The 14515-nt window shown below is 52.3% G+C and overlaps 6 protein-coding genes across 6 annotated transcripts; 2 read left to right on the forward strand and 4 right to left on the reverse strand.

The window, feature by feature from the left end:
- Positions 1-255: 255 nt before the first annotated feature.
- Positions 256-1739, reverse strand: COL26b_004761 (uncharacterized protein; the record flags this gene model as incomplete). The annotated part of the gene is made up of 6 exons (XM_053177628.1): positions 256-754; positions 806-1014; positions 1064-1202; positions 1258-1315; positions 1416-1543; positions 1599-1739. Coding segments are annotated over 6 exons (1174 nt in total), but the record flags the coding sequence as incomplete, so codon positions are not given.
- A 2462-nt stretch (positions 1740-4201) lies between these two features.
- On the forward strand, positions 4202-6072 carry COL26b_004762 (uncharacterized protein; the record flags this gene model as incomplete). The annotated part of the gene is made up of 3 exons (XM_053177629.1): positions 4202-4235; positions 4285-4890; positions 4943-6072. 3 exons carry the CDS (start codon positions 4202-4204, stop codon positions 6070-6072), a joined length of 1770 nt encoding a protein of 589 aa, XP_053038341.1.
- Positions 6073-6315: 243 nt separating this feature from the next.
- COL26b_004763 (uncharacterized protein) lies at positions 6316-7328 on the reverse strand (the record flags this gene model as incomplete). Its single annotated transcript, XM_053177630.1, has 2 exons — positions 6316-6961; positions 7018-7328. 2 exons carry the CDS (start codon positions 7326-7328, stop codon positions 6316-6318), a joined length of 957 nt encoding a protein of 318 aa, XP_053038342.1.
- Positions 7329-8562: 1234 nt separating this feature from the next.
- On the reverse strand, positions 8563-9369 carry COL26b_004764 (uncharacterized protein; the record flags this gene model as incomplete). Its single annotated transcript, XM_053177631.1, has 2 exons — positions 8563-9099; positions 9130-9369. The coding sequence occupies 2 exons, from the start codon at positions 9367-9369 to the stop codon at positions 8563-8565; spliced, it is 777 nt and encodes a 258-aa protein (XP_053038343.1).
- A 565-nt stretch (positions 9370-9934) lies between these two features.
- COL26b_004765 (uncharacterized protein) lies at positions 9935-10999 on the reverse strand (the record flags this gene model as incomplete). The annotated part of the gene is made up of 1 exon (XM_053177632.1): positions 9935-10999. One exon carries the CDS (start codon positions 10997-10999, stop codon positions 9935-9937), a length of 1065 nt encoding a protein of 354 aa, XP_053038344.1.
- Positions 11000-12955: 1956 nt separating this feature from the next.
- Positions 12956-13946, forward strand: COL26b_004766 (uncharacterized protein; the record flags this gene model as incomplete). The annotated part of the gene is made up of 3 exons (XM_053177633.1): positions 12956-13133; positions 13183-13559; positions 13623-13946. The coding sequence occupies 3 exons, from the start codon at positions 12956-12958 to the stop codon at positions 13944-13946; spliced, it is 879 nt and encodes a 292-aa protein (XP_053038345.1).
- Positions 13947-14515: the final 569 nt, after the last annotated feature.

The following is a 14515-nucleotide window of genomic DNA, read 5'->3' on the forward strand; positions in this document are numbered from 1 at the left end:
CGTTAGATCATGTTTCCGTCCAGTGTCTTTCATAGAGTCGTGCTCGAAGTAGTTTAGAATTGCAGTTTGTTCTTACACCTAGTGATCGTCACATCATGGTGATGCATCTGTGTGAAATACTTGCGGTTCTATACATGTTTATCTTACATGGAGCCTATCTGTAGCTCTTTGGTATCTATACATATTAGTATCTTCCATTTTTCCTCTTGCCCGGCGCCTTAAAACTTTCTCGTCGACTCGTTCCTGGCATCATACCATTTCCCCTGTCCCCACCGCCGTTGACGTCAACCGTGAAATACGCATCCCCCCTCTCAAGACTATCCTCCGATCTATTATCCAGTTCTCTTCTGCTATCCCTCTTGGACTCTTCAATAGTAATCTCCACGTTCTTGCTGATCCCTCCAGATGTTGGCATTGGTGGGATATTCCGCGGCTGATTCAGATGCTCCTCACTCCCTGTTCCGGTGATCTCGGTGATTGGGTACTGGCTGAACGGCTGTCGTCCCTTTTTGCGGTTCTTGCTATCCGGTACGTCGTCGAGCTTGATGCTTCCGGGTTGAGGCAAATTGGGTCCTTTTGAGCCGTACTTGTTGTTCGTGTTGCTGAGAGGTAGGGTGCTGACGACTGTGCCAAAAATGGGGCTAAACCACCTGCGGATGAGGGGAAAGATCATGGGAACGTTGGTAGTGACAACCGCGACGAAAGTCTCGCGAACGGCCCACGATCCTGCTTGTGAAGCGCCATTGACGGGGTCCTGAGAAAGTATTAGGTTGGCCCAACCATGGAGAATGTAACTGTAGCCTACCGATATAATGAGGACGCAGCGCAAGATTCCTGCCATCGTCACAAAGATTCCTCCCGAAAATAGTACAATCAGTCCCAGCTTCTTCCTCAGGGGCAACTTTGAGAACCACAGCATCGGGATCGGGATGCTCATAAGATATAGATCGGTCAAAACGTTCAAGACGACGGTGACGAGAATGTTGACCTTGGAAATCGCAGGTTGACATGTATCTGGCGGCAAGTAAGCAAGTGCATCTCCTGACGTTACTTTCGTACTTACTCCCTGGGTCGGGGTAGATTTGCCAATTCTTGTGCGTCGGAAAGCAGCTGAAGATTATTGAGAAGAACACCGTGAGCCATGTAATCACAATCAGTGCGAAACCTCCGTAGATTCGCTTTTGGAAGTTGTGAAGTCCTTCCTGCACCTCTGTCAGCTTCGTGGCCGTAACCGCGTGTCTCGAGAGTTGAACGCACCGTAAGGCGAAGGAAAAAGGTGCACATTGCGGCTTTCGCGGGCCAGAGCACCAAACAGCTGTACGTGATCCATCCCGCAATTTGTGTTTTTGACCCGTTGACTCTTCACAGCTGTGTCAGCTAGAGATGCCATCTTCGAGGAGGCCCAGTATTCGTACCTTATCCTGTACTCTTCGCTATTGGGATCTAGATTTCTCCTCTGTTCGTCCGTCATGCCATTGTTGGCAAGCCCTTGCCAGTATGCTCCGACGCTATATGCGAGAGCAGTCTCGGCTGAATATGTGCACTACAGGCCATGAGTGTCAGTTGGACTAGCGTGCAGCTTTTGGGAAGAAACTCACTGCAACAAGAAGCATCAGGTAGTCATCCGCCTGCAGATGCTTTATGCCGACGGCGCTAATTCGCGCATACGTCCGCAAAGCGATGACTCCAAGCCCCACGCCCAGAAGCGCAAACGCCTCTGTAGCAAAGTCGTCGGACATGCTGTGTTCATGACACCAGAGACCTTTGGCGCACGAGGTTTGGGGTGAGCAGGTCCCCAATTTAGTCACATGGCAGCCCGAGCATGCCGGGTGTATATACCATTGAGCGAGCCCCTCGGAAGCCTGATAACAAAAGCGCGCACTGGCGCAGCCGTGCAGATCGATGTCACTTTGGGGTGTCAATGTGTGTCAGGGCGAGCGATCAGGGGTGCAGATACGTGAACTCCAGAAATACCACATCAGGGCCCCCGTGTTAATGTGCGGGACACTATGAACCAATGGCAGGGTGGACGGCAAGTGGGAATAGATAGGAAACGGGGTCCAATTTACTTCTGGTTCCTGGACCATGGTTACATGGCTTGAAAATTGCTTTATAACCGGCACAAGAATCTTCTTTTGCTCGTCGCTCGACGTTGGGGCTGACTGAAGCTTCCCAAAAGGTCGAGAAAGGGACCTTGGTCACCCGCTTCTGACACTTGCATATCCCCATCACCGATTGCGGCGCATTTCTTGCGTCAATGTCAGCGATGTGATGTGTTTTTCAGGCCACCGTAGGATTCGGCATTGGCCAGTCAGCCTCATATCCCGACATATGCCCAGCCGCCGACCAGGTCGCAAATTCTACGGATATGCTGTGCCATCGTTATGCCAGCAGGGTCGAAAAATGTGGCATATGGGGACGACTGGCACGGACGTTGACCTTGATATGCGCACATGCGGCTGTCACACGGCGCACAAGGCGAGGGGGATTCAATCTTGGCTTTTGTCAAGCCATCGCCTCGAGTACATGCAGTATTGCATAGACGGACATCCCATGTTCTAGAGCTAGCTAGCGGCTCGATGTAGGCTGGGGGGAGACAGAAGGCCTCCTGTTCGGGAAGCCCCGCAAACTGTCAGGAACAGGAAGACAATCCGTCATTGCGACATCCTAATAATAAGTCTCGGCCGAAGCGTTCATCCTCAGGGGAACGAAAATTTTCATCGGAGCTAGAGCCCGAAGGGCCACCTGCTAACTCACCTACACATGGCTGTTGTCTACACAAAAGGGGCATTGTGCCGCTCTCGGCTCTCCTCAAGCTTCAACAAGAAACTGAGGTGTTGACTTGGCATGTGGCTGTGAGCAAGAGGCGCGATCCGCGCTCAAAAGCGGATGAAACCTGAAGACAACGCGGAAGAAATGAGGAGTTGCTTCATGTTGCTCGGAGATGAGCATAAGTGTGTATACCAGTGTGGCTTGAAAACAATCTTTGCTCCAGCTCGAGGTCCCTTCTTCTCCATTCCAGGAGCATCTTGTATGTCGTTTTCATAATAGCGGAGAAGGCCATTGGGCCGTCTCTGAGGAGTTGTTGGTTGGGATTACGTGTGAATATCCTGCTTCGGTCACCGAGGTCCCATCCGCGCAGATGTACTGTCCATGTTCAGGCATGCCAGACGGTGCCCTGTCTTTGTGATGCTATGGAAGAGCCTATGAAAGAGCCATCGTTCAGGAGCTTCGGATATGTAGTTTCTCAGTTGTCGTTATTAAAATGGGGCCGTGGAGCTCAGTTACGGAAGTTCCGTTCCGTTTCGGCACGAGCACGCTGAAGGATTTGCGGGGACAAAATCTGCGTGCCGTTAAAGAACGCTGAAGAACGCCCCAACATGCGATCTGGGTTTCCGGGTTTTCTTGTGTAACCAACCACATTGTGAGAACATGAAAACGAATTCCTGAACTGAAATTCAGTAAGCAAGCGCCTATTTTCACGACCATCACGAAGACTCGACCAGAGACAGCGAGAGCCTGACGATTCTCTCGAGATCCTTCGCTCCACAGCAGCGAGTCAATGCCCCTGTAACCCCCCGGTTACCCACGGTTCTCGATCACTCTCCCCCGGGGAAGGGATCCGGACGTGATGGAAGCCCGTGCTCGTCTCCAAGCTCCACGAAACCCCTCTTGAACAACATTACGAGAGCAATTCATCTTCAGCTTCAGTCTCTGGCAGTTGGGGTCTTTCTTGGTCGTTCTGGAGCCCAACATGGTCACATTTCCTCATAAAGCACGAGGCCGCAAAGAATCTTAAGCCCAGGCCCGTCTAGGCCGGGAAAGTCTCCGCAGAGGCCCTGTCCTAGAGTGGACATGACTAGGGACTCGACATTGGCCCATCTGTCGACAAATCATTGTCCATCGCTCAACTTCGACCGTTGCAGTGTCGCAGCAGGCTGTACCAACACAATATGGATTGAGCTTTCAGGAAGGATGAGGTACCCTACCTAATTCTCTCATGGTTCCACAGCTTCAGGGCAGCCCTCGGTGCTCCGTCCCGATGTCTTTCTGCGCTTCTTTCTCTTCCGAGCTGAATCCAATTGCAGCCTTGAAGGCTCTGCTCATTTTTGCTCCGTGCTCGCCTCTCGATTGAGGAGGATCTGGAACGTTGGTACCGACAAGAAGCAGAAATACACGTCACCTTGACCCGTCAATCACAATGGAGACTCTCGACTTCGCGGTCATTGGAGCCGGTAGGTCAACCAAATTCATTTGCCAATGCTTGCGATCTGACCTAAAAAGGTTGGTACGGTCTGGCTGCGGCCAAGACTCACCATCAGCTTCACCCGCAAAACACGCTGGCCGTCTTTGACCAGTCTTTGACTGTCGGCGGCGTGTGGGCTGAGCACCGTCTCTACCCGGGTCTGAAGAGCAACAACATGCTCGGAACCTATGAGTACCCCGACTTCCCCATGGACCCGGAGACCTTCGGCGTTCTTCCGGGGCAGCACATCCCCGGAAAGGTCCTGCATGATTACCTCACCAAGTACGCGCAGAACTTCGGCATATTTGATAAGATCCGGTTCCAGCACAAGATCCTTTCAGCTGAGCACCAGGATACCGGCGGCTGGGTCTTGACAATCCTGAATGGGGAGGAGGGCAAGGAGTTCCAGGTCTTCGCAAAGAAACTCGTCGTCGCCACTGGCTTGACCTCACAAGCCTTTCTGCCCGACTTCGAGGGTCAAGAAACCTTTGGCGTACCAATCTTCCACGGCAAAGACTTCCTCCAGCATGCGGATACTCTCAAGACATCCAAGCGCGTCACAGTCTTTGGCGGTACCAAGTCAGCCTGGGATGCCGTTTACGCATACGCTAGCAAGGACATCGCCGTAAATTGGGTGATCAGAGGTAGTCTCTGCCCTTCTTGCTTACTTTGGATCCCATGACTGATGACTTATAGAATCTGGACACGGCCCCGTATGGATGGCGCCGCCCTATGTGACCCCTCTTAAGAAGTGGCTTGAGAAGCTTGTCCACACCCGCGCGTTGACCTGGTTCAGCCCCTGCGCCTGGGGTGAGGCTGACGGCTATGACAAGACGCGATACTTCTATCATAGCACTGCCATTGGCCGAGGTATCGTCAACAACTTCTGGAACGTCCTCGGCAACGACGTGATCACCCTTAACAAATACGACTCTCACCCAGAGTTGAAGAAGCTGAAACCCTGGTGTGAAGCCAAGCACGTCGCTTCAAGTCTGTCAATTCTCAACTATGAGACTGACTTCTTCGATCTCATCCGCGATGGCAAGGTCCAGATTCATATTGCCGACATCATCAAGCTGTCTCCGAGAGGCGTTCATCTGTCTAATGGTTTGGAGCTGGAGTCGGACGCACTCTGCTGCGCGACCGGCTGGAAGCAGTTCCAGCCCATCAAGTTCCTCCCAGCGGGCATTGAGAAGGACCTCGGAATCCCGCACGCCCCTACTCCCGACAGCTTCCCATCAGCTGAGATGCTACAAAAGGTCGACAAGGAGATTTTCAGCACATGGCCCGCTCTTCAGGACCAGCCGACCGGAAACAAGAAACTGAAGCCGCTGGTCGAAAATGGAGGCGTGTCAACCAAGGAGGCGGTCAACCCCTTCACGCGACTGACGCCATACGCTCTCTACCGCTTCGTGGCACCTCCTTCGAAGAAGTTTCTCCAGCATCGCGACATCGCATTTGCCGGTGTCCTGATGCACATCACTGCCGCCATCATCGCCAACACGCAAGCGCTCTGGATCGATGCCTTCTTCCACGACAAGCTCCCTGTCGTGCGCGAGGCCATCTCCGACCCTAAGGCAATGGAGAAGCTGCAGTATGAGACTGCGCTACACAACCGCTTCTGCAAGTGGAGGTATCCCGCCGGCCACGGCGACACGTTCCCAGACTTCGTCTTCGATGCGATACCTTATGTCGACAGACTCGTTACGGACTTGGAGCTGAATAAGTACAGAAAGAACGGCATGATAGCCGAAGCTTCAGAACCATATGGCCCGGAGGACTATAAGACTCTGGCTGCGGAGTGGGCGGAGAAGTCAGCTGCTTAAACTGAGAAAATAGAACGGAGCTCTAGAGAAGGCTCGAACATACCTGGAGACCTCGTATTAAGGGGTACGTTGAGGAAGTTTCGAGCCCACCCACCCAGTAGGGTGTTTCTCAGTAGGGGAAAAATAATAAGGGGTATAAATGGCATTTATACCCAAATGCTCGCTCGCCCTGAGATCAATAATGCCATTTTGATACTGTAATCGCTATTCTATGATGTCTCAACTCGTGTCCAAGGGGATGACCTAGTATGTGTTACCCAACTGCGTGTCTGCCCAGTCGTTCTCAAACCTCTGCCATCCACCATATTCCGGCTCGCTTCCCATGTACAGCTGGTGAACGACCATATCATAGTATCCATCTCTGGGTGTCTTTCCACCGCACACATTGCCTCCCATCGCCACATTCAACAAGATGGTCATGTCCCTCATAGGTCGCGTCCCTGGAGGGATATCCCCCTTCATCACCGGTCTTCCATCAATGTACCAAATCATCCTGCCCTGCCCAGGCTGCCCACCAGGCTGCACCCAAGCCAAGTCGTACCTCACGGGTCGGTACTGCATATCCGGGATCTTGGTTCCAAGAACACGGTGCTTATCCGGCTCGTGGTGCTGTCCCCAGTGAAGGCACGAGTGGTTCTCGCAGTCGCCGTTCCAGGTCTCTGCGATGTCAACCTCGCCATCCGTGGGCCATGCGAACGGCTCCTGCGGAAGAAGCCAGAAAGCAGGCCAGATGCCCTTAGCACATGGTGAAAGAATGACCGCAGTCAAGACACCCTGGTCCCGCGCCAGCGTCTGTCTGCTAACAAGGCGAGCAGACGTGTACTTCTGCTCGGGGTTAGGGCAGCTGTTGTTGGCGACGGCTCGGAGCACGAGTTTTCCATCCGGAGTGCTGTCAGATAATGTCAGTCAATCGAACTTCAGCTCAGATCGGGCGGTAGAACTCACTGGAAGGCGTTCTGCTGCTCGGCGGTGTAGTGCTGCAGCTCCTGATTACCCCAACCGTCCGGTCCATTGCCAATCTTCGCATCCCAATCCTGAGTCACGGGCACATCGGGTCTAAACTGGGGCTGCCAGTAAACATGTCCAGGCTGTCCTCCCATCGGCTGCTGCTGCGGTGGCGGCGCATATTGTTGTTGCTGTTGCTGCTGCTGTTGAGGGGGCGGGGCCTGAGATTGTTGAGAGTTTTGCGATCCCGGCTCCGCAATCAGCTGCTCGACCTCATTCTTGAGGCGTTTCAGATGATCTTTCCAGCCCATGGTTTCGAATCGAAAATTGCAACCTCAGTTGTCGCGATGAAAGCGAAAAGCGACTTTGGCGGTCAGGGGAAATTTTTGTATATCAGGAGAGGGGTCCTCAATGAGGCGATGCCGGCAACCGACTTGGTGTGACGTCACCTGACCGCGTGGGTCGTGGCTGAGCTGAATCGCCAAGCAGAATGTTTGGTGTTTGTATTTTCTTATCTACGCGTAGTACACGGAGTATTGGAGCCACGTCTTTCCATACGAGATTGCTGTTGGGTGAGTCACGGTAGCCAAACTTGAGCTGGCAATTTTGAGGAAATTTGGCTTGTCAAACGGCTTGCTTGGTATTGGTTGTGCGTTTAGGATGACCGACGCAAAGGTAACGGCAACCCCGTGAACCTGACTCGCTTGACTGCAACACTGGCGGTTATGGTCCAGAAGCTAAAACTCTCACAGGTCTTCCAAGCGCGCTCGTAAGGCGGCGACTGGCAATCCTCAGCTCACACTGAGTGTGAGTATTGGCGCTTGTGATTGAGATCAATCTTCTTATCGAGCGGAATGGGCACCAATAAGCGCCAAAAACACACATATTCCTAGCTAATGACGCAGTGACAAATTCATCCGCGTGATATGCTGTCTTGACAGCTTTGTCCATTAATCAACATCGTGAGGTGGCTCTCGCAGTGAGTGGGTCAACATTGTGAGCAGCGACATCGCCAAGCCCAAGACGTCGTGAGCAGGAATTGGCTTGTTCAAGTTGGAGGAGCTCCATGTAAGCATATGAATATCTCATGAATGAAAGACAGGCACGAGAATGTGTCGTGTTCATACATGATATGCGGATATAGTGGTGTTAATTCTTCACGACTTCATTCAATCAAGAAATAAGTCGCCAACCTTAAGTCCGTGCGCCATCGCCTCGGTCTCCAAGCAAATGAAAACGCGGGTTTCCTGGAACCATATCATGGCGATAACTCTTGGCTGTTGTCTGGCGTTCAACACGGAATTTTGCTATATGGGTTGAGAAACAAACGACATAAGCGACGGTTCAGACGACGACAGAGGCGATAATAAGATTAATGGTAAGGATCTGTTGGAATATAGGTACACGATTGTGCATTTACAAAGAAGTCGTGATAATGTAGTAGCCAGGCTCCGGGACTTTAGCCCCTGTAATCACGACATTGAGGACTTTGAGGTGACACTCGGCAAAATCGAAAAGAATTGACTAATACGCTATCGCTGATGATCATTTGTAAGTATAACCACCGTCAATGACGAATTGTTGGCCAGTCGCGAAAGAGCAACGCATGCTGAAAAGATACGCTTCGGCTGTTTGCTGTACTGTGCCCACCTCCTTAACCAGTTGGTTCTGGACAAAGCCGGCTATAGCTTCGTCGGGGAGCTTCTCCAGCATGGGAGTCCGAATGGCACCAGGAGAAACGTTGTTGACCCGAATCGGAGCAAGGTCTACTGCGAGCGCCCTCGTGAGTGTCTCAACTGCACCGCACCATCCGATGCTCTTAGACAGCCCGCGGAATGGCTTGCTTCCGTGTATGCCGGAGGTCAGGGTGATGGATGAGCTGGAAGCCCCTTTGAGATAAATGGCCGGGTTGACTGTCACCAGCTTTCCCACTAGCAGTGGGCCGAGGTAGAGCACCGTCCAAGAGGCATAGGCGTTCGCAGCCGTTACGGCGGAGAGGGGCTCGAAGTCAAACGCGTCTCCCGCCGTGTAAGCTATGTGTTCAAGGGGCCAGCCCAGTTCGGCGACGGCGGTCTTGAGCACCTACTCCAGGTTGGCCTCAATCGTGTCCACCTGGGCCAGGTCGGCCGCTATTCCAAACACGTTGGCGCCCGGGTACGTTAATTGGAACTCGGTCACGGTGGCGGATATTTTGGATGGATTCGAAGAAGAAACAAACACGTTTGCTCCGGCGGCCAATGCTGCAGACGCGACGCCCTTGCCTATGCCCGCTGATCCTCCAATGATAAGTACTCGGGCGCCCTTGATGGCGTCAACATGACACTGACCGCCGCTATTGTTGCCCTGAGACATGATGTGAAATGAGATAGTGTTGGTTCAGACGCAGGTTTCTGGTGCGGTGGAGATGATGGGAGACGAGGCATGAATGATGTGCTTACCGCTGTGATGCTGTAATATGGTGAATTGAGATCAGCTGCTACTTTATGCATTTCATTCGGAAATATCACCGCTATCATGAGTCACGCCGGGGAAGAGATGCGTCCGGGAACGGGGTTAGTGAGCTGTTGTTCGGATCACTTTGCAGACTGTTCAAGAAGACATGTGTCTTAACTCCGGTCACTAGGCTTTAAGGACTTGCTAACATCAGAGCCAATGAAGATGCAATTTCTGCGGCGCATACATGCGGACTGATCGATCGCTGGTGTTTTTATCCAGTATTTGTACTTGAGCGGCTTCTATTTACTATTGTAATCATCGATGCAGTTTGCTATTTACATCGATCGCTTGGCAGACATCGAAGTCATGGCTTGAAGCCTAGCTGACAAACGTAGTCGACATGAGAAACATGAGAAAAGCCAAACCGAATGATCTGCCCATTTTCTGAAGGTACTTCGACGAGTACTAACCCCCTACAATCTTACACACAGTACGCGTCAAAATGAGATACGGGGTTCTGTGTGGTAGTCGTTCCGTTGACCGTGACCTGCTTCCCATCCTGCTGGAGACCGCCACCAGGGATGTACACCCTGTCACCAACCGCAGCGGCCTGGGTTCCGTGGCGAGGAGTCTTTATAGGCTGCAGTTCTGCCCACTGCTGCGTCTCGACGTCGTAGACCTCGGTCTGGTTGAAGACGCCAGTGACAGAATCCACATTGCCCTCGCCACCAAAAGCGTAGAACTTGCCGCCCACCGCACCCCCATTCAGACCCCCACGGGCTGTCGGCATGTGTCCGAGACTCGTCTGCCAGCCGGAAGTCATGTTGCTCAAATCAAGGGAGAAGACGGTATCTCGGTGATTCAGCTGACCATAGCGTCTTCCGCCGACGACGTAGAACGTATCACCGATCACCGCGCCGGAGGAGTGCTGGCGGCTTTCTGGTAACTCGGCCGCGGCCATTGGGAGTCTTTGCCAGCTGTTGGAGGTGGTGTTGAAAGCGATCACACTGTTGACGGCGTCTTGGTAGCCTGTCATGAGCACAGTCATGCCTCCGGCGAGAATGATCAGGTCATCGTAAACCCCGACAACAGAGCTCCCCTTCTCGGTGCCGTTGGGCATCGGAGGAAGCTCACTCCAGACGTCGGTGGCAACATCGTAGACATAAGAAGACTTTGAAGCCACCCAGTTCATCGTCAAGCCAGGGGTGGTGGGTCCCACGACCAGCCCACCGAGAAGATAAACCTTGTCATCTACGGCTGCGATGTTGGGGTGGTTGACTTTGTAAGGTGCAGGCGATGCAGTTCGCCAGGTGTCGGAGGCGATGTCGTAGAGCTGGAAGAGGTCGGTTGTTTCGGTGCCGTTACTCGTAGGAACGATTCCGCCGAGAATGGCAATGGATGCGTTGCCGATAGCGGTCGTTCCGTGTTCCTGACGAGCCGACGGGGTGGAGGCTAGATTCACCCACTGTCCAGACTCGCATAATGGTTTAGCCGCGGCGACACTGGCCATGAAAACGACGACATTCTCAAGAACTCGGCGATACATGTTGGTGGTTGCAACTTGCAAGTAGAGAAAATTTAAAGAGTGTTGGTGAAAAGGAGCGTGATTGTATTCTCAAAACTGGCACTGCTGTCTCATTGAAAAAGAAGAGCTCAATATCAAGATTTGTTCCTCGTTTTTATACCACGAATATTTCCTTCCTACGGCCCAGAGATCTGCAGAGCACTCACGAACATGAGTCCATCTGCTCAATGCAACGGATAACGTTCAATGTCCCATTGATTTCATCATGACCCATCGCCTATAGTCGAGCTGCAAGTTTCAAGCTTTCGTTAGCCAGGACATTGACTGGGGAATGAAGTGTCGATCCTCTCTCTGCTTTGGCGGCGACTCCGCCTACCATGTCGCTACACAGCAATCCAACAGCGGTTCATCCATCTAGCATCTTGAAGGATCTATGAGTGATTAGATTATTTACCTGCCTAAAGTGTAAGCGGCGCCGCCTTATGGCGAGGCAAGCTCCTCTCTACTCGAAACCAATTAATCACGATACTGGCCTAATACGATGAAGATTATAGCGTGCCACCCGTGACGCGTCATGTCTCCTGACCGTGCGTGAACAAAGATACCATCCCCTGGCCCTTCAAGCCTCGGTACTGGTAGCCAGATGGGTCCATTCGGCTGCTACCGTCCCTTTTTGTGCTCGTCACTGGATCTTTACGGAGCTATCCTTCGGATGGCAGCGGAGAGCGTGTGGGTAGAATAAACATAAGCATTGACACATGGCATTGGGAATGGGGTCCTGTGGGTATTCTTTCAGGTGTGTCGTCCATGAGCGTTGGGACGGCCGCCACAAACATATCACAGTGGGCTCAAACGGAGCTGCCTTCCCGAATGAATCAGCGAAGTAGAGACTAGGACTTTCGCATTATACACAGAAGATTCGACACTGCGTACCTTGGTGTGAAAGGCGATTTGAGCACAAACGATTCCCAGTCTCTGTCATGCCTGGGGCAGCTACAGTATTTAAGACTGTGTGTTTAATGCAGACGAACGGCATTTTATGAAGCCGTATTTTGGCGTACCTAGGTAATGCTCGGAAGCTAAAAGAGGACCTTCCAACAGGCCTACAGGGGCACCGGAGATCATGGCTTTCGGCAGAGAATGGCTCGGATCCGACAGAAATGGGTAGTTACCAGACCCGCGTGGAGGCCGACCCCATCACGGCTAACGGTGACTGTAACGAAAAAGCTTAGCTCCAATAAGAGTTTTTTCCAACTCCGCCGACGGTACGCGGTACGCGGCTAGAGACTGTACGGGATTACAAGGATCTCTACAGGATACGCTAAAATTAGTCAACCTTAGTCAGTTGTCGACCGAGGCTTGAGCTGTTTAATGTTATCAGATCGAAACCTGGACCCGCATCGGTCTCCACGCCGCTCATATCCATGCTGCTGGCGGAATGAAGGCGGCGGGGTGGGGCCGCAGTGACGGACTTCTCCTTATCCTGTATCACCAAGATGACTGTCTAGACTAGGGATGCGTCTCGGTGATATCGGTCGGGATGGCTTTTTTGTAGCTCCTTGAAGCTTTGAGTCGGACGAAGAGAGTCTGATGTGGAGGGAAAGCGAGAGGGAACGGAGAAAATTAGACAAAAATATTCAGCCGTGAGTGTGACTGGTAAGGGAGGCAAGCATATAAAATGCTGAAAGAAAGCCTCAGACATTGAATTGTCGTACCACCCTCACGCCACTCTTCTCTCTTGGAATCGTTGTCATTCGTTACAAAAATCATGGCTCCTCCCTCTACTACGTTTCTGCTGCTCAGCTCTCTGGCTGCTTTGGCCACGGCGGCTTCGTTGCCTGCCTCCAATTCAAGCCTTACCAGAGGTGCTGTGAAGGAATTTCCAGAGTGTACCACTCTGCATGAGAGAAAGTCTTGGTATATTACTAGGCTCTTCAGATTGGCAAACCCCCAGCTAACACAGATGTTAGGACCGCCATGACCGATGTCGAGAAAAAGGCTTACATCGACGCTGAGCTTTGCCTCCAGAGCAAAGCCCCGAAGCTGGGCGTGGAGGGCTCTCAGAATCTTTGGGATGATCTGATGTACGCCCACATCTATCAAGCCAACGTCATCCACAACGACGGCCCCTTTTTGCCCTGGCACAGACTTTACAGTACGTAATTACATATTTTGTGAAGAATTTTTGACTAACGCCACTGCAGTGCGTGTTCACGAGGTCTACCTTCAGACTGAGTGTGGTTATGAGGGAGGCCAACCGTACTGGAACGAGCTCGAGGACGCCGAAGCTGGTTTCTTGAACCAGTCTACCGTCTTCGATGCGGAAACTGGATTTGGAAGCTTCAAGAATGGCGAAAATGGCTGCGTTGCCGACGGACCTTTCGTCAACCTGACGATGCACCTGAACCAGACGAGCAACAACGCCAACTTCTGCCTCACCCGCGACTTGGACCAGGACAGCTTCTACCAGGCCAACAGCACCTACGTCAACGAGTGCATGGCGATCGACACCTACGTCGACTCTTGGAACTGCTGGGGCACCGCCCCTCATCTTGCCGGCCACATGGGCGTCGGCGGCACGGTAAGTCCCACTCGACTACGCTCTGCTCATCCCACCGACAGAAACTGACTTTCTGGATTGTAGATGCTGGACGTTGTTTCCAGCCCTGGTGACCCGCTCTTCTTCCTCCACCACACGAACCTCGACCGTCTCTGGTGGGAGTGGCAGTCCGTCAACTTGACTGCGCGTCTCAACGAGATTGGCGGACCTGTCGTCGCTTCTGATGCATTCCTGGAGATGTCCAACCTTGAATATCCCGGTGCTGACCTCCTTGATTACAACGGCGAGAACGGCGGCAACGTGACCACCATGGCGCACAACCTTTGGACCGCGGGCCTGCTGCCCAACATCACCATTGCGGATCTCATGGATGTCCGTGGTCCCATCAGCTGCGCCATCTATGTTTAGATGCAGCAGTGAGTGCTTCTGAATCAATCACTTGATCGTTCGGTTTGACTTGGACGAGAATTGACAATAGTACGAGGCCGAATTTTATGGGAACAAGTGCCGAGAATCTACCATTTTCGCTGTAGTTGTCGTGATCTTGGTAATTTTGGATTCTTGGGGTCATTCGATTTCCATGTACATAGTTCAACACTGTAACAAATTCAACTTTACTTTTGGTGAGGAAAGTTCTGTATTCATTGAAGCTAGTGTGATCCATGTTGTTCTTTTGGCAGAACCCAGGCTGCATGATGAGTGGCCCTGATGTTGAAAATTAGGCAGCAGTGGCACGCTACCGTTTCAACCAGCGGCATCCATCCACCTCCTACTTCTTATCAAGACCCGAGATTCCATCTCAATACATCTGAGGTAAAATTTTACTGTTTTTATTTTTGAGCTTTTTCACATATCAACATGGAGCAATCTGCTGCGCGGCCTGGGGTGACTTCTCCGCGTCGAACGAGACAGAGGGCCAAGTTGGCAGCAGCGGCAGCATCCTCAAGCAACGCGGGGAACGAGACGAGACTTTCTAT

This window comes from Colletotrichum chrysophilum, assembly GCF_026319265.1.
Source record: "Colletotrichum chrysophilum strain AFK26 chromosome Unknown scaffold_30, whole genome shotgun sequence".
In the NCBI taxonomy this organism is placed as follows: Eukaryota; Fungi; Ascomycota; class Sordariomycetes; order Glomerellales; family Glomerellaceae; genus Colletotrichum; species Colletotrichum chrysophilum.